The sequence below is a fragment of the Spermophilus citellus genome, assembly GCF_964194105.1.
Source record: "Spermophilus citellus genome assembly, chromosome: 13".
Classification (NCBI taxonomy): domain Eukaryota; kingdom Metazoa; phylum Chordata; class Mammalia; order Rodentia; family Sciuridae; genus Spermophilus; species Spermophilus citellus.
In genome coordinates, this window is record NC_138193.1 from 86891070 (window position 1) to 86915153 (window position 24084).

Consider the following 24084-nt stretch of genomic DNA (forward strand, 5'->3'; position numbering starts at 1 on the left):
GGAAGTACGTCACGTGACAAACGGAAGTGGCCCGCAGATTGCGTGCGCGTGCTCCGCTAGGCATGGCGGCTGCGAAGGCGCCTTTGGAGTTCCATGCCAAGCGGCCCTGGGCTGGGCAAGAGGCGGTAGGCGATCCGGATGAGGAGGACGAAGATGATAGCGGTGAAGCCGAAAATGGGTTCTCCCTGGAGGAGGTGTTACGGCTCGGAGGCACAAAGGTAACGGCCGGAGGCTTCCACGGAAGGGAGACCGGGGCGGGTGTCGGAGCAGTTCTGAGAGTATCAGGGCAGTAGTCCGCCGCTCCAGCCCTGCGGATCCAGATCAGAGCTGTAGAATGTGCTCGGTGCGCTTCCCTCGCTTCTTTCCACCGCTCTTTGCAAGAGAAAAAGTCTGGATTGAACGTTTTATGCTGTGGCCTTCTTCAGGGAATAAGCGATCGTCATGTTATTGACGTGGTATAACCATCACTCCATCAGGTCCGAGAAAACGGACTTCTTGGTCCTGACCTCTTGATTTTAATGTTTTGATGGCCTGTGTTGGAACTTCTGTACTCAAAGGGGGCTTGGGCATGCTCGCTGTACGCTCCAAAAGCCTCCCTTTTATGGGATTCACTTTCCAAGTTAATAGAAACAGTAAACAAACTTTAGATAGTACATCAGATGCTAAGTAGTGCTAGAGAAAAAGGAGGAGGATACAGAGTTGAGAGGGCATTACAGTTTTAAATGAGATGACCTGTAAACGCAGGTCTGAAGATACTTGAGCAAAAACCTGAGGAAAAGGAAAGGTGAGCCATGTGTCTGTCCAGTCAGATGGAACAGACAGTGTAAAGTCAAAGACAGAATTGTGCCTAACTAAGTTTGGAGGGGGATGGGGGGAGGGGTGCTGTTAGAGGAAGGATAAATGTAATCATATGGACAGATTTATTGTTTATTTCATACTTGGGTTATATTTAATTCTTGGATAAGTGATATATATACGATATAAACTTTAAAAGGTTATTGGGGTGGCACACAATGAAAAATCTTCTGTCCCACTTTTATCTCCTGATATGCAATTTATCTTCTAGACAGCAATTATATTTTATACTTTATTTTGTATTTTATATCTTCCAGGTATATCCTAGACCTCACACATGCACAATTATGTAAATGAAATATACGCATGTATTGTTATTCTTTACACAAATGCTGCCATATATTTTGCATCTTTTTTTCTGTCTTAGAGATCCTTCTGTGTGGCTGTATAAAATTCTGTTATTGGACTTGTATCTGCATAAATCATTTTGTGTCTTAATTTATCTATTATGAATATTTAAAATGTTGCCAATGATTCGCTATTTTAAATAATGCAGTAAATAACTTTAGACATTTTTCACCTCCATATTTGTAAGTATATGTGTAATTTAAATTTGCCGAAATGGAAATGCTGGGTTAATGGATATGTGTGTGTCTTGTGTTTTGATTAAAGTTGATAAATCACCCTCCATAGAGGTTGTACCAGTTTACATTCATATCAACCATATATGAAAGCGCTCCTGCCCTCACCAAATGCAGTTTAACTTGAATTTGTACAAATGCTAACAAAGTTGAGCATCTTTTCATATCTTCTAAAGAACCATTTTTCTCTATCATGTTGCTATCCTTTGCATGTTTTCCTGTTGGGTACTTCTCACTTTTTTACTGATATGCAAAACCTTTTGTATTAAGGTAATGAGCTTTACTTTTATGAGTTGCTACAATTTTCTTTTCAGTTTTCATTTGTCTTTTTATTTTTCTATGTTTTATGTGTGAGAGAATGATAAATTTACTGATCCTATCTTTTGTGGGCCCTGAGTTTTACATTGAATTTTAAGATTTTTCCCATTCTAAATTGTTTTTTAATGTTGTACCTTCTTCCCTTATTTTATGGTTTTGGCACATTTAAATTTGGATCCATCAAGTATTTGGAGGGAGGGTGGAAGCCCAGGTAATATTGTAATTCAATGTTTCATTGATTTCAAAGATGAAGTTGTAACTGAAGTGTTGGATTGGTGATATATTTTTAACTTTTTATGTTTTTATACAGCAAGATTACCTTATGCTGGCTACTTTGGATGAAAATGAAGAAGTGGTGGATGGAGGAAAAAAGGGAGCAGTTGATGATCTTCAGCAAGGTGAACTGGAAGCATTTATTCAAAATCTTAGTTTGGCCAAATATGCAAAATCTTTCATTGAAGATGATGAACAACCTAAAAAGGAAAATGCCAGCAAAAAAGAAACAAAAGTATCTAACATAGATAATAAAAAGCAAAATGCAGCAGAAAGTGAACGGACATCAATCAATAAGGTGAAAAGTAAGAGGCCAGAACAGCGTTCTGATAAGAACAGTGGTACCATATCAAAAGTAAAGAAAGATAAACAACAAGACATCTTTGAATTTTTTGAGAGACAGACATTGTTACTCAAGCCTGGGGGGAAATGGTATGATTTGGATTATACCAATGAATATTCTTTGGAACCTCAGCCTCAAGATATTGTGTCTAAGTACAAAACTCTGGCTCAGAAGCTATATGAGCATGAAGTTAACTTATTCAAAAGTAAGACGAATAATCAAAAGGGAGCCTCTTCTACCTGGATGAAGGCAATTGTATCATCAGGGACACTAGGTGACCGGATGGCAGCCATGATCCTTCTCATCCAGGATGATGCTATTCACACACTCCAATTTGTAGAAACTCTTATGAACCTTGTTAAAAAGAAGGGCAGCAAACAGCAGTGCCTCATGGCTTTGGATACTTTCAAAGAGTTACTCATTACAGACCTTTTGCCAGAAAGTCGAAAGTTACGGATTTTCAGTCAGCGCCCATTCAACAAATTAGAACAGTTGTCCAGTGGCAACAAGGATTCAAGAGATAGAAGGTTGATATTGTGGTATTTTGAACACCAACTAAAACACTTAGTAGCTGAATTTGTTCAGGTCTTAGAAACTTTAAGTCATGATTCATTAGTAACCACTAAAACTCGAGCACTTACAGCTGCTCATGAGCTTCTTTGTAACAAGCCTGAGGAAGAAAAGGCTCTTCTTGTTCAGGTGGTAAATAAACTGGGAGATCCTCAGAACAGAATAGCCACAAAAGCCTCCCACCTGTTAGAGACATTACTTTGTAAACATCCCAATATGAAAGGAGTTGTGTGTGGTGAAGTAGAAAGGCTACTCTTTCGTTCAAATATCAGCTCCAAAGCTCAATATTATGCAATTTGCTTTTTAAATCAAATGGTCCTCTCCCATGAAGAAAGTGAATTGGCTAACAAATTAATAACTCTTTATTTTTGTTTTTTTCGGACTTGTATCAAGAAAAAAGATATTGAGTCAAAAATGCTTAGTGCCCTTTTAACAGGTGTGAATAGGGCATACCCTTATTCGGAGACAGGTGATGAGAAAGTGAAAGAGCAGGTTGATACTTTGTTCAAAGTGTTGCATGTTGTAAACTTTAATACCAGTGTGCAGGCTTTAATGTTGCTTTTCCAGGTAATGAATTCTCAGCAGACAATATCAGATCGATATTATACAGCCTTATACAGGTAGGTACAAAGCATTCTAATACATAAACATGACAGATAACTTGATCTAATATAGCACGTGCAGTTCCCTGTGTAGAGCTCAAGGAAGAGTTAGAAAACTGGAGTTAGACCTCCCTCAGCAACTTGCTACTCACGAACTTTAATTAAATCATATCTTACCATCGGTATTTGAAAATTAACATTTTGTTTTAAATCTTTTGGGATATAAAGGAAATAGAACTGGAGATGTAATAGAAGTCATTTCTTTGGTACACTAAAAAGAATCTCAAAGATCTTACACAACACTTTTTAAAGAATCTGTGATTTTTTAAGTAATTGATACTTACCATTCATAATTTAAGAAGAGTTCCAAAAAAGAAAATGTGGCATATGTACACAATGGAATATTACTAAAGAATGAAATAATGGCCATTACCAGTAAGTAGCTGGAACTTGAGATTGTCATGCTAAGTGAAATAAGCCAATCCCAAAAATACAAAAGCCAAATGTATGTGGATGCTAACACATTAAGAAGGGGAGGGAAGAATAGAAGTTCTTTGGATTAGACAAAGGGGAATAAAGGAAAGGATGGGGGATAGGAATAGGAAAGATGGTAGAATCAGATAGACATAACCTTCCTATGTTCATATATGAATACAAGACCAGTGTAACTCCACATCATGTACAGTCACAAGAATGGGATTATACTCCATGTATGTATAATATATCAAAATGCATTCTACTGTATAACTAAAAAGAAATTTAGATTTTTTTTTTAATATTTATTTTTTTAGGTGTAGATGGACACAACACGATGCCTTTATTTTTATGTGGTGCTGAGGATTGAACCCAGGTCCCACCCGTGCTAGGCGAGCGCTCTACCGCTGAGAAAAAAGTTCAAAGCTGAAAATGTAGAAATTTGGGGGTTTTGTTTAATTTTTGAGCATCATAGAAATATTTTTAGAAAATGTTTGGAATCTATTTGAAAAGTTTTTTCTCATCCATGTAACAGCAGTCTGTTTAATGCAACAGTCTATCTCTGAGGACAAATATATTCCCAAGTTCTTTTCAATTACTATTAGCCAACACCTCTCAGAGATGAATTTCTTTTAAAACTTTTAAGCCCTCTTAAATGATCTATTTGCTCTTGGCTTTACTAAGAATTCATTAAATTTTAAAAATCCTACTTAATTGAAGGATCAAAGAAATGTGATTTGGATGACAAAAATATGATTTATCAAAAACTTAAGGAAGGCTAGGGCTGTAACTCAGTAGTAGAGCACTTGCCTCACACGTGTAACTCCTCAGGACCAAATACAAATAAAGACATAAAAAGATACTGTATCCATTTACAACTAAAATAAATTTTAAAAACTTAAGGAAAATGCTCTCTGTCGTGATGAAAACATGTCTAAATTCTCAAATCTGTTGACCTGGGATGGAATTTATGATTAAAACTGAGTTGCATGGGTAAAAATATTGAAAAGTTTAAGTGTGAAGGAAGAAATCTGAGTAATACAATATTCTCTTATCACTGAGATATTCTAGAATTATGGAACTGACAACATGGAAAATGGGTATACAGAGCAATATAGAAACATGTATTTTCATTTCTACTACTAATGAAAAGAAGTTAATGGAAATGCTTAAGAGTAAAGGAAGCAATGATCCCATGTTATTAAAGCTAACCTAGTTAGATGACCTGATATGTAGAGGTCCAGACCAGTTGGGGCATCTGTGGGATTCTAGTTGAAGAATATTTTAAATTATCACAATAGGGTATAGTTTGGTGGTAGAACAATGGTAAGAGGCCCTATATTCAATTTCCAGCATTCCCAAAAATAAAAGTTAATGATATTAGAATTGAGCACCCCATAGAAGACTCTGAGGAGAGAGAAACACATAATAGCTATATAGATTCAAGTATTTGAAAAGCTGTGCGGTAAAAATATAATTCGGTTGTGTTGCTTCAGGGGATATTAGAATTCATGTTTGTAAATTATATAGGAACAGATTTCAGCTTTGGATAAAGAAGGGATTTCTGGGGACTAAATGGTAAGAGACTTGCCTAGCGTATGTGAAGTCCTGAGTGAGCCTCAGCACCCCCCAAGTGAGTGAGGAGATTTCTAGCTGTCCAAAATGGGATTGGATTCCTAGTGAGAGTGAGGAATGCACAAGCATTTACTTTGGATATTCATTTATTCACTCAAAAAACATTGAGCACTTAGTTCAGACATTAAGGACACAGTAAAAATAGGCATAGTCCGTGTTTTATTGGAACTTAGGAGAAAGGCAGGAAAGCCAAAGAAACAAAGTTTATGAAACTGTGAAGAACATGAATATGAAAATGAGAGGATAATAGAGGAGGAATTGATTTTAGATACTCTCTAAGTGGGGAAAAGCATTTTGGACAGAAAGAATAGCATGTATGGAAGGGATACTATACAGCTAATACATTGGACCAGAGATTCTCTGAAGTCCTCACAATTTAGTTTTCTATTATTCTTAGATAGTGTTCACTAGAGCCATGTGGGGACGCCTCTGGTCACCCAGCGAGTAGGTACTAATATGTGGAGAAAAGCAGGTCTTCTGGCTCACTGCTTTTTCATTATTTGGTTTCAGATTAGCCTTTTAGTGGGGTGCTATATTCTTATAAACTTTACACTATTAGGGTTGTGTCCAATTAGTTTATAAAACAGAAAGGAGAGGAAACCATAAAACAAAATGCTTTTTGCTCCTGTGACTTTTTTTCCCCTTGTTACCATCATCACTCTTTCTCTTCAGGTCATTAATTTACGTTTTACCTATTTCCTCTAATGTAAGTAGGAAAGTTATACCTCTGTATTGATTTTATTTTACAGAAAGATGTTGGATCCTGGGTTGATGATGTGTTCCAAGCAAGCTATGTTTCTTAACCTTGTCTACAAATCTCTGAAAGCTGACATTGTGTTGCGTCGTGTGAAGGCTTTTGTGAAGCGGTTGCTTCAGGTTACTTGCACACAGATGCCACCTTTCATATGTGGAGCTTTATATCTTGTGTCTGAGATCTTTAAAGCAAAACCAGGTTTAAGAAGTCAATTAAATGATCACCCGGTATGTTTGAAAACTGTTTTTTAAATCAAGTATGAGCTAAAATATATTGGTGGTTTGTTTTATTTTTCTTTGCTTCATTGAAGGTAACTTAGTTCTCTGGAGCACAGTGTGCGGTCTAGAGTCAGACAGACCTAGATTTTAATGCCAGGTATACAATTAGCTAGGTGGGGACAGGTTGCTTGATCCCTTTACTTGTAATAAATTGTATTACACTAGAAACTCCAATATTGTGAGAAAGTTATAGAAGATTATAAAACTAATAGATCTCTTAATTTGTTTCCTCAATTGCAAAATGAAAAAAAAAATTATAGCACCTCATAGGGTTATTTACAACATACCAAATATTTATTAGTGGGCTAAGTAGTAAAGTTCCAAAACCTCAGGAGCTCTTGGCTCAAAATTTAACACTTTTTCATTTAGAAATAAAAGGATGCTATCTCTCTTAATCTACATATCATTCAAGCCCAACATTTTATTTATTAGACTTTTCATGTTTCACCAAATTGCAAAAGTATTTCTTCAAAGTTCTATATCACATGATTGAAGACTGACTTTATTGCAACTTCCAGTTAATTAACATAAATTTATTAAACCATTTTTTTTAGGAGTCTGATGATGAAGAAAATTTTGTTGACATAGGAGATGATGAAGACATAGAAAAATTCACTGATGCAGACAAAGAAACAGAAATGGATACAATGAAAAAAGTGCAAACAGAGGAAGCAGTGCCTGAAAGCGACACAGACACCACAAAACCAAAGACTGCTTCCTGGGTACATTTTGATAATTTGAAAGGTGAGGGCTTTTGAATCATTAAATTTTTCTCTTGAATTCTTAAACCAGCTAATTAGTTTTCTCTTTGATCTGCACAGAAATTTTCTTTTCTTTTTGGTGATGTAGAGGATCAAACTATATACTTGTCTATACTAGGCAAATATTCTACCATGGAACTGTATCCCCAGGCGTAGAAGTAAATTTTAAATATAGCAAGACATTGATAACTCTGCATTTTAAAATAGATAATCAGAAATTAAAGCAAGTAGGGCTGTGAGGATTAAGTGAAAAAATTGGACATTTGAGATGTACAATAAGTCTCATTTCCTTCAGCTATATAAAAGTTGAGCCAATTTTAATTTCATGACCTTTTATCTTTACATGCAAAGCCCTTAAATACATGAATATAAACAAGTAGTTTCTGAACAAAAGCATTTTGTCATAAGTTGTGAATTGTGTAGACCTTTTTGTTCTTTTATATGACCATCTACAGTTTCTTTTTTTTAATATTTATTTATTTTTTTAGTTGTAGTTGGACACAATACCTTTATTCCATTCATTTATTTATATGTGTTGTTAAGGATCGAACCCAGGACCCCACGCATGCTGGGCGAGCGCTCTACCATTAAGCCACAATCCCAGCCCATCTACAGTTTCTTAAAGCAGTGTTTTCAGATAGTAAAACTTTCTGTGACTTAGAAACCTTAAGTGGTTTTCCACATACACAAACTGAATTAAATCTGTCGTAGAATGTTTTTATAAGAATTCATCAGTTATCATGAAGACTAACCTGAGAAAAATCCTTTACAAGGATGACAAGGTGTGCATTGTGAGATAGTTTACACTGGGTTTTTGAATAATGGTGAGCTTCGTTCTTTTTTTTGGGGGGGGGGGGTACTGGGGATTGAACTCAAGGCCACTCTGTCATTGAGCCACATCCCCAGCCCTATTTTTTTTTTTTTTTTTTTTGTAATTGTAAATGGACAGAATACCTTTATTTTATTTATTTATTTTTATGTAGTGCTGAGGATTGAATCTAGTGCTTCACACATGCTAGGCAAGCATTTTACCACTGAGCTACAATCACAGCCCAATGCTGAGTTTCTGAAAACGTGAACATAGTATAAATCTGTTCCAAGTAAGAATTATTTCTAGAAACACTCTAAAGACAAATAATTGGAGCACTCTACAAATACAGAAGAACTTTAAACCTATTCTATCTTCAGGTAATTTCCATCTTCACATTTATGAACCTGGATTTGTGGCTCAGCACCTTCTGTTACTATTTGAAAAGTAATGAAGGGATGTGTTAGTACCTGAGCTTGGTTTATTCAAGAACAAATGTTAGCTTAGATACCAAGATAAATTCTTGAAGAGATTTGGAGTTTTCAAGCTAGGAAGCCTGGCTAATTAAGATTATCTATCTATGAAAATATTGATCATAGTAGTTTTAATGGCATCTTGGACTAGAAATAAAGCATTTGAAAAATACTATTTTTGGGTTTTAGGTGGCAAACAACTGAAAACATATGACCCATTCAGTAGAAACCCTTTGTTCTGTGGAGCTGAAAATACAAGTCTTTGGGAACTCAAAAAGGTAAAATAATTCCAAATTATCTTTCACTTCATTTGTGCTATGTATAGTCTTGATCTTGTGGATTTAACACATCAAAGTTTCCATTTTTCCTGTAAATGATAAATATTGTCTTCCTATACAACTATTATTAAAATGTTATCACAGGCCTCTCAGGATCCCTGATGCCTTTTCAGTGAGTCTTCACCTTAAAGTGCATGTCTATTCGATTTTCCATAGCACATTTCTGTAGTGTGAAGATTCTTTCATGTCTCAGGGAACTCTTGGGTAGCCAATCCAAACTCATGTAACTGCTTTTTCATAAAACTGACAAACGGCTTACTCATACATGAGGATCTGGGAGGCATTTTTTTGAAAATGAATCAATCCTGTTGCTTCAAGGAAAACAACCAACATTATTTGTTGTTAATAATGAAATTCAAGATCTCAAGCAAAGATTAAAATTTTTAGAAATCTTATAACCACTATCTTGAGCTTGACAGTATAACAGCATATCCCTAGGTAAAAAAAACTTTTCTGATGAAATTAGTGGTGACACTATGATCGTTCTATAATAAAATGTACCAACATTTGGAAGACTACCTAAGTCAGTATTTTTCAGATGACCAATGTATAACATAAAGATACAAAGTAGACCAAATAATTATAAGTAAACAATGCTAACAGCTTGACTTAGTTTCAAATTGTAATTAATCTTCAGTGGCATCAAAGAAGAAAATCTCCATGCTTTTGTGAAAGGGTATTATTTAAATCCTCATTTTCCAACAACATATCCATGTGAGGCCACATTTTCTTCATATACTTCAAGTAAAATAACATGGAATACAGTAGCAGATAAAAAGAATCCATTGTCTTTTATTAAGCCAGATATTAAAGAGATTTGTAAAGCTGTAATTTAAGCCAGGGGCAATGCCCTACACTTCTAATTCTAGTTACTCAGAAATCTGAGGCAGGAGGATTGCAAGTTTGAGGTCAAGTCCCTGTCTCAAAATAAAATTTTAAAAAAGGGTTGGGGATTCAGCTCAGTGGTAGTATGTGCCAGCCCCTGGGCTTAATCCCCATTACCTTCAAAAGCAAAACAAAGGCTGGGGTTGTGGCTCAGCAGTCGAGTGCTTGCCTAGCTGGTGTGAGGCCCTGGGTTTGATCCACGTAAAAATAAACAAATAAAATGAAGGTATTGTGTCCAACTACAACTAAAAAATAAATATTTTTTAAAAAGTAAAGGAAAATAACCTAAGACAATGCTATTCTTCTTGACATAGTAATTTTTTTTTGTCTGAAAACTATTTTTCATAAACATGCGGTTTACATTAATAGGTAATGGGTTTATTATTTTAAATAACTATAATTATTTAAAAGTTTTCTGTTGTAATTGCTAATAAATACCAACACATATAACCCACTAAAATAAAATTTCTGGGATCCTTGATTTTTAAGTGTATAAAATGGTCCTGGCACTGAAATGCTTGAGAATCATCTTTCTGATGTATTAAGTTTCAGTTCTTTGGATTGTCCTCAATTTAAGTTTAATTGCAGTAAGAGACAATCTTAGAAATATTGGCATTAGCCAGGCATGGTGGTGCACGCCTGTAATCCCAGCACCTCAAGAAGCTGAGGAGGAGGAGGATCACAGGTTCGAGGTTGGCCTCAGCAACTCAGTGAGACCCTGTCTCAAAAAATGAGTAGAGTTCAGATATAGTCCAGTGATAGAGCACTACTAGGTTCAATCCCAGTATCAGGAAAGAAAAGAAATTGACATTATTCACATTTTTCTTCCTAGTTATCGGAGCATTTTCATCCCTCCGTGGCTCTTTTTGCAAAAACTATCCTTCAGGTAAGTCTAAAATATTCAAAAGTGATATAGGTTTTGATAATCAATAATTGATCATATGATATTTTCTCCACCATCTAGAATCATATATATATTTTTTTCCACTACTCTTGTAGAGGAACAACAACTTGTTTAATACAGAGCAGCAAATAATTCTTACCAATGTCTGAGATGAATAGAAATGTGGGACATTAGAAAACCACAATGGTTATTCATTACATTCTGGCAAAATTCTGGAGAAAGATTGCCCTCTCCCTAGATGCTGAGTTTCCCACTTTAGGGTTTGATTCCCAGCTAATGGTTAGATGGCCACATTATTCTTATTTACCTACACACAAAATCAGCATAGCATCATATAATGTGTATGTATATGTATATTTAATTCATTTGTAGTACAGTGTGTATTTGAGGGATATTTGAATGATGATCTGTGCCTTTGATACAAGATAATAGAAGCTTATGTTTTTCTTTTTTCTTTTCTTACCTGGAGAGACCGATTTTTTCCCCCATTTTTTTTCTTTTCAGGGAAATTATATCCAGTATTCCGGGGACCCACTGCAGGATTTCACCCTAATGAGATTCTTGGATCGATTCGTATACCGAAATCCAAAGCCACATAAAGGCAAAGGTAGGCTTCTGTTTAATGAATTATTCAGTGTTCGATGTTGATACTTAGTAAACAACATGAACACAGGTCTTATATTAGACTGTCCTGATTTACATTTCAGAAAATACTGACAGTGTTGTGATGCAGCCAAAAAGGAAACATTTTATAAAGGATACTCACGGTCTTGCTGGTAAGTATAAAGGTTGGACAATTGAAACAGAAAAGATGGTACAAGACAATAAAACATAAATTATATTATTCTTTGCTCTACTTTACCAGAGTAAAAATTTCAAACATATCCAAAAGTAAAACCAAACAGTATGATGAAGCCTCCTGGAACCCTCACCCAGCTTAAGCACTTATTACCATTTTCCTTTCTTGTATTATCTATAGCTCTATCAGTAACTCCTTCATAAATGTTCTTTTATGGCTCAAATCATTTTAAGTTCTCTGATATAGGCTTAGGAGGGAAAAAAAAGTTGGCTTTGTCATGGAGTATCATTTTAAACTTCATTGATAATCCTACTTCTGTTAAACAGGATCTGATTCTGCTTTTCTATTCAGAGCAGACATTTCTTTGCATGTGAAATCCTACCTTCCCTTTGTTCTGAGAGTAGGATTAAGATGAACTTTATAAATCATTTAATTTCCAACTGACTGACCTCACAAAGAGCTACAGATATAAAAGAGCTTACTCAAAATTAAAAGTAGAATTAGAAGTCAGATTTTCTTTCATTAAGGATGAATCAGATGTCTTTAATTCTGAAGGGCGAAAGCTAATGTTTTTGTCATTCATTATTCTTGTTTCTTAATTTTCTTAATAAGTAAAGTTATAGAAAATTCTGTTTACCTTTACTTCCTGTTCTTAGAATGACAAGCACAAGTTTAAAATGATTATACATTAGAATAACTCTATGGGGCTGGGGTGGTGCCTCAGTGGCAGAGTGCTTGCCCAGCATATGTGAGGCACTGGGTTCAATCCTCAGCACCACATAAAAATAAAGTTAAATAACTCTTTGAATTTTTATTTCTCTTAAAATTTGGATGCTGGATGCAACTGGAAGACTCAAAGAATTCTTTACTGTGACTGGGCTATGAACTGCCTACTTTTCTCTGTGACATTAACAGTCTCGTATGTTGAATCCTCTCCACAACAACTTTTCCCAAGATTGTTTTTTGCATTTCAGGATCCCTTCTGTCCACCTTCCTCACATTTTAAGATGTTAGAATTATAGATGTGTTGTATTTGGTCCTCAGAGGTTGTCACATAAAGGAGATTACTATGGTAAATTAAAATGCTTTATTTTTACAGTGAATAGTAAGGAGTTCCTCGCAAAAGAAGAAAGCCAAATACCAGTGGATGAAGTGTTTTTCCACAGGTAATATATTTAATGTAGTTTCATTGGGGAACTTTATAAATTTTTAGATCCCCTAAAATCCTTCATTGACATTGTTATAGTTTGAGAAGATCAGAGAATAATGTGTCTATAATTCTATTTTGTAAAGGAAATTAAGATTACTCATTTTGCTGATCTTAAGATACCTTAATGAAAATACAGTCAACTTGAGGAATTTTTAATAATTTAGCATATAAATTTTTGTTTATGATCTTGAATTTATAGAATTTTGTCTTTTTTTTAATACAGTAATTTTATAGACTTAAAATCTACATTAGTTTAGGCCAGGCGCAGTGGTGCACACCTGTAATCCCAGCGGCTCAGGAAGCTGAAACAGGAGGATCATGAGTTCAAAGCCACCCTCAGCAACAGCAAGGCACTAAGCAACTCAAGAGAGGCCCTGTTTCTTAAGATACAAAATAGGGCTGAGGATGTGCCTCAGTGGTCGAGTGCCCCTGAGTTCAATTCCTGCTACCAAAAAAAAAAAATCTATATTAGTTTAATATAGTGATAACTCATCAGTAATTTGGCCAGATCATGGCCTTTAAAGCCGAATTGGCCAGATTCATTGTGCCTTCATAGAAATAAGTTCTAAATCTGCTAGAGTTACTGTTAATACCTTATAAAAGTAAAATTATTTTAGCTGGTTAATAGGTTAATTTGACTTAATTTTAAAGGTATGGATATCATCTGGAAAATGCTTTTTTTTTTTCTTTTTTTGCTGTGTCCTAGTATAAGAGTAGGGCTGACAAACTATTGTGATTTTGAGATCATTTAGACCAAAGTATTCTAATACTTAGATGTCAGTATTGAAGCTGAAACAACCTATTGCTCTACTTTTGTGTTTTCTGTTGTCGTCCTTACTTTTTTCACATACTGATGATCAAACCAGGTCCTTGTGCATGCTGGGCAAATGCTGTACTACTGAGCTGCACCCCCATCCCCTACTGTGCCACGCTGATTAAGAGTTAATCAGTGAGTTGTTAAGAAATAGTTTATAAGAAACTAAGATTGTTGAAATTTATTCCACTGCATTTCTCAAGTTTATACCTATTTTGTTGAAATCTAATTATTTTTTGTATATTGACAAATTTCACTCATCTCCAATTGAGTCTATACATAAAAAATTTAATATAATTGTGGTTTGTCTTCAGTGTTTTGATTATATCAAGATCAGACCTTTAATAAATACATAAGATGCATTTTTGTTTTAGGTATTATAAAAAAGTTGCTATTGTTAAAGAGAAACAAAAACGGAGTGCTGATGAAGAGAGTGTAGAAGATGTGGATGATGAGGAATTTGAAAAAATGATTGGTAATTTGTTTTTATTGAATCTCAGTTTTAGATCTATTAATATTTATTATTAAAAAATGGAACCTTAGTGGCAGAAGTGAGCTTAGTGTTTAAAAAGTCATTTAGCTAAGAATATCATGTAAGTCATAATGAAGGATTAAGAAATATTTTGATGGTATATGGTAACTCAACCACATGTAATCTAAAAAACAGACAGTCTTGAGAAAGTTTCTATTTATATGATATATAATTCCTAAGGCCAAATAAGAACCATATTTATTGTTCACAGTCTCATAATACTATTGCTAGAATTAGTCTACTGTCTCATCTATTTTATCTTCCCACAGCACTTGAAATTTTAATTGAAATGTAACAGACTAAAACAAAATACATGCAAAACTGGAAAGACTTAACATTGATTTCACTTTTGTTACATTATATCTACTAAAAATAAGCAGCTAAATAGTTCTCATAAAGTAAAAAAGAACTGAAGTTACTACAAGTCATTTTATTTAATGTACTTTTTTCTCCATAAAGCAACTGTAAAAAGAAGTAGAACCCGTTTTAGTATAGACACTTCATTAAAATCAGCTTTTAACAGACTTGTACATTCTAAGACACACCAATAGTAATCATGTTTCTGTCATTTTGGTGCTTGTCATAAACAACAGAACACAATTTCTGCTACTATAATTGATTCAGATATAAGACATGTCAACCTTGTTATTCTTTGCTGTTTCACAATTTGAATCTTGTTCTCTGACAGACACATTTGAAGATGATAACTGTTTCACCCCTGGAAAGGATGATCTTGATTTTGCCAGGTAAAATACTTTACTTCAATCTTCTCTTTACTGTTTCCTAATACTTCCCAAATTGTTGTCTCCCACAGCAGCAGACCTAGATCTATATGATGTTATGGGGAAATTGTATTCAACTAAGTTTGGGAAGTGAGTGTAGTACTTTTATTTTGGACATTTGTAATACATGTTAGTATACTCTGAGTAGTCTTTAATTTTCCTTTTAAGTTATTCAGTAGCCTTGTACCATATTAGGCCCTAAACACTTTAGAAAACAATACCCTCATTACATTATAAGTTTGGGATTTTTTTTCCAGCAATATGAAGAAAAAAACAAAAAAAGCTAAGGATAACTTGGAATATGAAGATTCAGAGGATAGCGATGATGAATTCGATAACCTGGATGATGATGAAGTTTCTTTGGGAAGTATGAATGATGAAGAATTTGCTGAAATCGATGAAGATGGAGGAACATTCATGGATGTGTTAGATGATGAAAATGAGAGCATTCCAGGTGAGTTTTTGTTGTTCTTGTTTTTAATAAAATACAAATACAAAAAAAATCCTTTCTCAGTCTTGGGCTACTTTTTCTAATAAAGATTTCTAATGTAATCTGTATTCAAATTAATACAATAAACTAGAATTTTTAAAGAGGACCTTTTTCTTATTTCAAACCGAAGGTTTAAAGGCAGTATTTTTTTGTTGAGTTTTGAGTTTGGAACTTTTTTTTTTTTTTTAATATTTATTTTTTAGTTTTAGGTGGACACAATATCTTTATTTATTTATTTATTTATTTTTAATGTGGTGCTGAGGATCGAACCCAGTGTCTCACACATGCTAGGCAAGCGCGCTACCACTTGAGCCACATCCCAAGCCCCGTCTCACACATGCTAGGCAAGCGTGCTACCACTTGAGCCACATCCCAAGCCCCAAGTTTGGGACTTTTAATCAATAATTAGGCTCTCTATACAATACTAGTTGAGTATGTATATTGTATCTTTTTAATGTTAGAATAATAATTAACGGGCTGAGGTTATGGCTCAGCAGTAGAGCACTCCCCTAGCACATGCGAGGCCCTGGGTTCAATCCTTGCCATCAGACTAAGATTTTAACATACCTTGAAGTTCTTTTGTTTTGAAATGGCTTAATAACAAATTTATTTGGGTAACAGAGTCTGATGAAGACGGCTCAAAAGTCAATACTAAGAGAAGCAAGAGAAAGGATGATGACGATTTTGACTTTGCTGGGTCATTTCAAGGTAAGAAAATGCATTTAATCTTTTAAACTGAAACAGTATCCATGTGAAAAGTATTATTCATCATCATTTTTGGAGATAAACTATTCTATTGGTTAATAAGATTTAGGATTTTTTTTTCCTTAAAGATGTTTCTACAATTGGTAATAGGGTTTTTTCTTTTAATGTGAAAATTGTTGACATTCACCTTAAATCATTTTCATCTTCCTAAGTTTCTTCTTCTCACATTTAAATATCTCTATCTAGATCATCTTTTCATTCATGTTTAAAGCACTTCATCATATATAAGCCCTGGATTTCAGAGTGTTGCTTTTTCCTTTCCTCAGCAAAATGTTTTCTTTGCCATTTGACCCTTGTCAGAATTCATGCTCCTTGGGGCTATGGTTGTGGTTCAGTGGTAGAATGCTCACCTAGCACATGTAAGGCACTGGTTTCAAACCTCAGCACCACATAAAAATGAAATAAAGATATTGTGGTGTCCACCTACAACTAAAACAGAATAATAAATATTTTAAAAAAAGAAAAAAGAATTCATGCTCCTTCATTAATTACATTCTCCTTTATGATTAATTCTCTAATATTCTTTATAATATATTTCATAAGATTATGCTTTATAGTATTAACATTTGCAAAGTACAAATAAAAGAAAAAGTTCTATGTCAAGTGACACTTCCAAGTTTTTGATAAAAATATGGAAAGCACTAAATGCTTTGTTTCTAATGTCTTTCTAGCTTGTACTTACTGGAAGATACTGATAAAAATAAAAAATAGATTTGCAAAATTAAATAAAAACAATTTAAATATTTTTAAAGAAACTATTTGCATTTTGATAGTAGTCTCATACTTAAGCCTACAAAATTTTTTATCAGCTCTTAAAAATACTGTTGGTATTATCCCCTAATACCTAAATGGTTTAACTGATAAAAATTGTTATTTTCCAGATTTTTACTCCCCTTGAGTAATAGTAAATCACATTTTATTAAGAGCATATGCTCAAATGCAGTTTTCCTGAGGCTCGTCCCTCAGGGCTGGGGTATAGAGCACTTCCCTGGCATGTGCAAGGCCCTAGGTTCAAGCCTTAGTACCATTAAAAAAAAGAGGGGAAAAGAAAAAAGACCAAACAACCTAAGGGAACTTTTAAGAAAATGGTACAGACATACTTACTCATAGAGTTCACACAGATACTACTATGCTAGTATTTACTCAGTTCTTATGTAATATACTTTTTACCTTAATAAAAATGAAGAAGAAATGCTCAGTCAGTGGTGGAGCACTTGCCTTACATGGGTGAGGCCCTGGGTTTGATCCTCAGCACCACATGAAAAATAAATAAATAAATAAAGATATCGTGTCCATCTATAACTAAAAAAAAAAAAAAAAAAATTTTAAAGTGGTTCTCATGTGTCAACACAAAGACTTATACAGGGTTGATCATACCAGCCTTATTCATTAATGCTAAATCAACATAAAACAAATGTCCATTAACTGATAAATGGATAAAAAAGAATGTGATATATCCATACACTAGGATGTATTCAGCCAATGGAATGAAGTACTGATACATAACATGGATGAGCCTCAAAAATATTATACCAGCTAGGAAGATATAGGCAACCATATAAATCACTCCATTTATATGAAATAGTTAGAAAAGGCAAATCAAAAACAATGTAAATCCAGGGAAATAGGGTTAGCATGACTGCAAATGGGCACCAAGGATCTTTTGGAGTTGATGGAAATGTTCTAAATTGGCTTATGGTCATGGTTGAACAACTCTGTAAGTTTATTAAAAAACTGAATTAATGTACTTCAGGCAGCTGAATTTTTAAATTATAATTTTTTAAAATCCTCATTACCACATAAAAATAAAGGCATGCTGTCCATTTACAACTACAAAAAAAACTTTTTTTTAAATTGTATTTGCCTTAAATATTCCAAAAACCCATTCATATCAACCTTGGAATTTTAATCTGGGTTGATAATATTTCTCTTAAGGGCAAATTCTGATCAGTGGCCAGATCTGAAAAATAAGAACATACTATTGTCATCTTAAAAATTCTATTAGAATATCAGCTTTCTTAAAAATTGTATATAGTAATTCTTAAATTATGTTTATTCAAGTATCTGCTTCCTAACAGTGCTAGAAGATAATTGCAGTTATGTCTTTACTCAACTATAACTTTTTACATAAGCTCATGTTGAAAGATTTACATAAAAAAAAATATATATATATATATATATATATGATTTAGAATTGAATCATCTGGACACTGTTTTTTTAGGACCAAGAAAAAAAAAGAAAAGAAACCTCAATGACTCCAGCCTGTTTGTATCTGCTGAAGAGGTAAGGCTAATATACTGGTTTTAGAAGTTAGCTATTCTACATTTTTACATTTTCTAATAAACTTATTATTTTTTTTTAAGTTTGGCCACCTGTTGGATGAGAATGTGGGATCCAAGTTTGATAATATTGGCATAAATGCCATGGCTAATAAAGATAATGCAAGTAAGTAACTTGAATTTTTTAATTGAAGTTTTTAAAAATAGCCTTGTCTAGGGCTGTAGTTCAGTGGTAGTGGTAGAGCATTTGCCTAGCATTTCTAATCTTAATAGTTACTGTTTCTATTCTTTACAAGTAAAAGTGTTCCAGGGAAATGAAATCTTCAGAACATTTTTTCCTTTTCCTTCCTTAGTCATTTATTTGTAAAATATTAATCTTTGACAATAAAAACAGAAGAGCAATGAACAAGGAGTGGGTTTGCATAGTGGGTGGGAAGCCACGGGCCAAAGCAGACCTGAAGTTCCTGTTACTTGGTAGGATGTTCTGTGGTAGTCCAGAGTCTATAATGGGATTAAACTCATCTTTCTTCTCCTCTCAAAGGTCTCAAACAGCTCAGATGGGAGGCTGAACGTGATGACTGGCTACACAACAGAGATGTGAAAAGTATTATCAAGAAAAAGAAAAATTTCAAGAAGAAGAGGCAGAAACCCACTCATAAAACTAAAAAGCAAAGGAAATGAATTATTAAATTATAACTTAATTCTACTTATACTTACTCTTAATTTTTGCTATTCAACCATTTCTCTTGATCTTGCCTTCTGATTTCATACATTCCAGACTGTTCGATGGCTTTATAGTAAACTATAAATAAAAGTAACTGCCATTTATAAAAATCATATAAAATGTTAAACTTTCATTGAGAAAAATAATCTTTTTTCCATATTGCTACATAATTAAATGAAAACAATAATAATATTAACATATTTCCTGTGTAAGTTCTAACTGCTAATTACCGAAATGAGCACTGATCAAGTGTTATAACATAATCTTGTTCTGTCCTTATAACAATCACCTGAGGATTAACATTACTTGACAGAAGCAGCTCTGAGAGAGAGCAAACTTGAGATAAAACAAATTTTTAAAACTGAGGTTTAAGTTGTGGTTTGCTTCACCCAGATGGGTCTCATTCTACATTCTTAATCACTGGAAGTACTAAGAATCTGCCCATAGCTAACTCGGCTCTCATCTAGATAACTAAGTAAGAATTTTCCCCACTATGGTCTCAGAAGGGGCAGGGGTGAATAGTGTTTTTGGAAACTGACATACGATAAAAAAAAGCCATTTAGTCCTCAGTCATAATTTACTGCAGAATTTACAGATTACCTGAAAAAGTTGTTATGTACTCCTTTTTACTTAAGGAAAACATACCTTCCAAGATGAAGGGAAATTTCTTGCTCATTGTTTGCCTGAAATCTAATGAAAAAAAGGAAGTTAGACATGATCAGATATTCATCTTAGTAAAACATAAAGGCACAATTTTGTAATTTAGAGTCTTTATGATACAAAGAGTTTTAAATGTGATATAATTTAGAAATGTAAATTTTCATTAAATATAACTATGAATTTTTATGGATGTTATTTTATCTTGACAAGGAATTGGAAATAAAATCATACCTAGTTTTTTAAACTAATACCAAACTTTAATTTGCTTTTATAGTTTAATATTATTAACTCTGTATAAAAATTTGTAATTATCCAGTAGCACTCTGGTACACAGTGTTCCAATAAGATACTTTGAGGAAGAGAAGTGACACACTTCAAAGATAAGTCACCACCCCACTCTTTGCTTCATTCAGTTTTAGGGCAAGAAAAAGCAGTACTTCCTAAGTTAAAATGTTGAGAACTCTAATATAAATCACTTTCAGTGATTGCACAGGGAAGGGTTTTATTGCTCACTATTGATGTATAGGAAGATTACTATAGCCCAAGTAAACTGGTTATCCTGAGAATACAGTGATATTACTTCCTACTTTCTATAAGTCTACCAAGCAAGGAAATACAATGGGCAGGCTGCTCCCAAACTAATGCTGACCCTCCCCTTACCACAAGTAAAACCCATAGTTGTGGAAGTTTCCCAAGTCTAAAAGCAAATTAGCATGTGAAAAATGTGAGAGTCACCTCATCTACCATAATAAATACCTTGCTTCCTCTCTGCCCATAAAAACATCTAATACATTGAATCTGAAGGAATGTTTTTCCAAAAATGCCAATAGCATTTAATAACTAAAATGCATTATGTCCGTCTTGAAAGCATTAACTACTGAATTATGATTACCTTGACTTGTATTCATCTTATTAAACAAAAAATAAGCTCCAAAAACGCCCATCAATTCAGCTACTAAAATTCCTTTAAACATCTTCTTTGCCATTGATTCCATTTTGTGGGCCATCCTACATTTAACAATAACAAATATGTATAAACTCAAATGAACATGCTTAAATTTATTTTGCCACATCTATAAAAAAATAACTCCATTCACACAGTGTGAAATACTTTATAGGAATTAGACCCCAAAATTACTACATTGTTTTAGACACATCCTACATACCCAGTTTTCATCTCAATAACGAAAGATTCAAGAGTGCATAAAGCACAGAAAGGGATTTAAAATTCAAGAAGGCATTATTAAAAAAAACTAACAACTTACAAAAATTTTTAAAAGAAGTTGAAGTATGTGCTACAGTTCATGCATTTTGCTAGACACTAAGGATACAAAGTTGAGCAGTAAGCTAACTGCTTCCTCTTCCTGGGGAGATACTATTCTAAGTCTTAAAACTTTAATTGCATTGCCCAAGAGGTTCAGCCTGCAATCCTCCACTCCCAATCTCAATTCTGATTCAGCAAGTCTAAGGTTGGCACCCCAGTGCCTTTTAGTAGGCACTTCAAGTAATTTTTATGCAAGAAGCTCATGGGCCACATAAGGGGGAAAACTGATTAGGTGATGACCCAATAAGTGGCAACACAGACTAGATCTTGATTCTCTTCCTGTAATTGAAATAAAAACTAATCAAGAAAGTTGAAGCCAGGAGCAGTGACACACCTGTAATCCCAGAGACTAGTGAGGCTGAGGCAGGAGAATCACAAGTTCCAGATCAGCCTCAGCAATTTAGTGAGACCCTGTCTCAAAAATAAGAAAAGGCTGAGTGTCAAGCTTGGTGGTAGAGCACAACAGGGTTAAGCATCACAAAACATGAAAAAAGTTTAGTGGGCTGGGAGTGTAATTCCTAGGTAGAGTGAATGTTTAGCATGTGTGAGGCCCTCAATTCAATCCCCAGAAAGTTTAAAAGGGAGGAAGAGTCTTTCTAATTAGTGTAAAAACTAAAAATGAGATGGGCAAGAAAGGCAATATGAGACTTATTGAATATACGAAACCTAAGTCCAAGTTCTTGTCCTGCCTCCATATAATCTCAAAATCAAGAATGGGAGAACCACTAGTTTTTAATCTTACATTGTGATTCTCCCTTGTCCCCACCCCCATCCTTTTTCTCTCTATACAGAGGCAGTTTGTTGTCTTAACACTCTCCAATCCCAGTTGTCTCTCATCACTGGCAGATGCTTACTCATTTCTGCCTTCTTTTCACAATACCTAGGAGTAGGGTGGGAATCTCCTAGTTCCTAGAGAGCTAAAAAGTTTATTTAACCTGTCTTCCACCATTCTAGATCCTTCAGACAATTTTTAAATCTTAGTTTTATAAGAGTGTAGGCATCTCCTTCGAATACCATCATATCTTCATCAAGTATTCACCACCCCAACTCCCCACCCAAATAACCAACTCTCATTTTGATAATGTGCTCGCCTAGGGACCAAAAGATTAAATTTTTTATTATTCTTACAAGAAATGAAGCAAAGGAAGTTAGAACTTTGGGTGAGTAGGTGAGAATGGTTTTGTTCTATTCTCTACAATATTGTGCATTACTGACAAAATAAGTCATGCTCAGCAGAGAGCTCTCTTGGTTTTTTATGTATTTTCTAATTATTGATGAACCTTTATTTTATTCATTTATTTATATGTGGTGCTGAGAATCAAACCCAGGGCCTCACACATGCCATGGCAAGTGCTGAGCCACAACCCCAGCCCTCTTGGAGTTATTTTTTAAGTTCAAGACAACAAGACCTGCCTGCAACCAGGTCTACAGCTTAAGGAATCCAAGCCCCATCCCCACCCCCCAAAAAAATGTCGCTGGAAGAGATTGATGCTAAGGATTAAAATAATAATAATAATAATAATAATAATAATAATAATAATACTGTGATAATAAAACATTTGCCTTTCTTTAAAAGTATAAACTCTGAGCTTCAGGAACAGAGTTTCTATCGGCTCACAAATACCCTTTGCTTAAAAACCACCAGGGGCGCCCTGACCAGAAAAAGTGGCAAGGGAGCACCTGGGTATTTTCAGCACCAGAATACCCAGGATTGCCAAAGCTGGTGGGGCTTAGATGAAATTTAAAATGAAGCAATCAGTCAAGCTCAAAGAAAAGAAGGGGTGAGTGTCATGGGTTAACATCCTGCTGTCCTGGGAAACTGGCTTCCGGTGCACACGCTCCAGTGCTGAAGTGTCCGGATTGCGCAGCGCTGTCCCGAAACCCCTGACCTGAGGCTGTCAGTGAAGGCTGCAAATCAAAGTCGCTGATTTGAGAAGTGGCCTACAAGGCCCAGCAACTCAGAGCGACACGAATCGGAACAGCAAGACCTCCCAGTGCAGAAGCGAAGAGCGACGTTTCCCAGCATCTCGGCCCTGGGCTTGAAGAGCAAAAGCAGTCGCGCAGATTCCCGCGGTAGGGAACCAAGCTCCGGGCGGACGCCTCAGCTCCGCTCCCACCCTCTGGGATTCCCGGGCCTCCCTGCCTTCCGCCGGGTGCTCTCGGGTCGGGTCTGCACCGACACGCGCGCGGTGAACAGTCTGCACCACCCCAGCCAAGGTCGACCAGCGACCCGGAAATGCTCAGCCTCCCGAGCACGGGATAGTGACACTGGAGTGTCCGAGATCTCATAACTTGGCAAGGCCTCGCTTCCAAAATAAAAACTTACAAACAAAAATAAACCTGTCCCTGTGGTCTCCCGAGAGTTACAACTAGGGCAGCCTCGCTGGTGCCACCAGCCGCTCTTACCTGAAGTGCACGCACCCAAGCAGCGCGTGCGCGAGGCTGCAGCGCCCGCCCCTCCCGCTGTGGCCCCGCCCCCAGCCAGTCTGACCGCCCCTGCGTGTTATTTTACTAAGCCCCCACGGTAACCCTGTTTAGCAGGTGCTGCGAGTAGCTCATTTTACAGAAGAGGTAGGAGATTTACCCTGCACACAATCACACATCTTGTAAGAGAAAGAATTCGGATCATTTCTCGGCCTTTAGGCTAAAATCAAGTGTGAAGAAATAATTCGGAGCCAAGAACCAAACTCAGAAGCCTGGGATGAGTATCATCTTTCTGCATCCTAAGCCACAAAGTCTCAGGATCAGCAACATCTCATCGCCTCGGAACTGGACAGAAATGCAAGCCCACTGAACCAGGGTCTGCGGTCTATCCGTATCCCTAGACCGTTCCTTTGCCATTCAAAATTCAA

The 24084-nt window shown here is 35.3% G+C and overlaps 2 protein-coding genes across 8 annotated transcripts; one reads left to right on the forward strand and one right to left on the reverse strand.

Annotated features, from left to right (window-relative positions):
* The first annotated feature begins 27 nt into the window (after positions 1-27).
* On the forward strand, positions 28-19230 carry CEBPZ (CCAAT enhancer binding protein zeta). The gene is made up of 16 exons (XM_081265272.1): positions 28-218; positions 2065-3560; positions 6401-6632; positions 7238-7427; positions 8915-9003; positions 10781-10834; positions 11357-11459; positions 11560-11628; positions 12751-12817; positions 14050-14150; positions 14896-14953; positions 15247-15443; positions 16101-16187; positions 18467-18528; positions 18609-18690; positions 19066-19230. The coding sequence occupies exons 1-16, from the start codon at positions 63-65 to the stop codon at positions 19203-19205; spliced, it is 3183 nt and encodes a 1060-aa protein (XP_081121398.1). The 5' UTR covers positions 28-62; the 3' UTR covers positions 19206-19230.
* CEBPZOS (CEBPZ opposite strand) lies at positions 18856-23690 on the reverse strand. 7 transcript variants are annotated; one of them, XM_081265275.1, is made up of 6 exons: positions 23559-23623; positions 21567-21643; positions 20801-20916; positions 19894-19938; positions 19242-19326; positions 18856-19106 (listed from the first exon to the last, which is right to left on the reverse strand). In XM_081265275.1, the coding sequence occupies exons 3-5, from the start codon at positions 20913-20915 to the stop codon at positions 19244-19246; spliced, it is 243 nt and encodes an 80-aa protein (XP_081121401.1). In that variant the 5' UTR covers position 20916; positions 21567-21643; positions 23559-23623; the 3' UTR covers positions 18856-19106; positions 19242-19243. The 7 variants fall into 7 exon arrangements, with proteins under 7 accessions (XP_081121401.1, XP_081121400.1, XP_081121402.1 ...); XM_081265274.1 differs by lacking the exon at positions 23559-23623 and adding an exon at positions 23122-23461; XM_081265276.1 differs by lacking the exon at positions 23559-23623 and adding an exon at positions 23376-23397.
* Between the last annotated feature and the right edge of the window lie 394 nt (positions 23691-24084).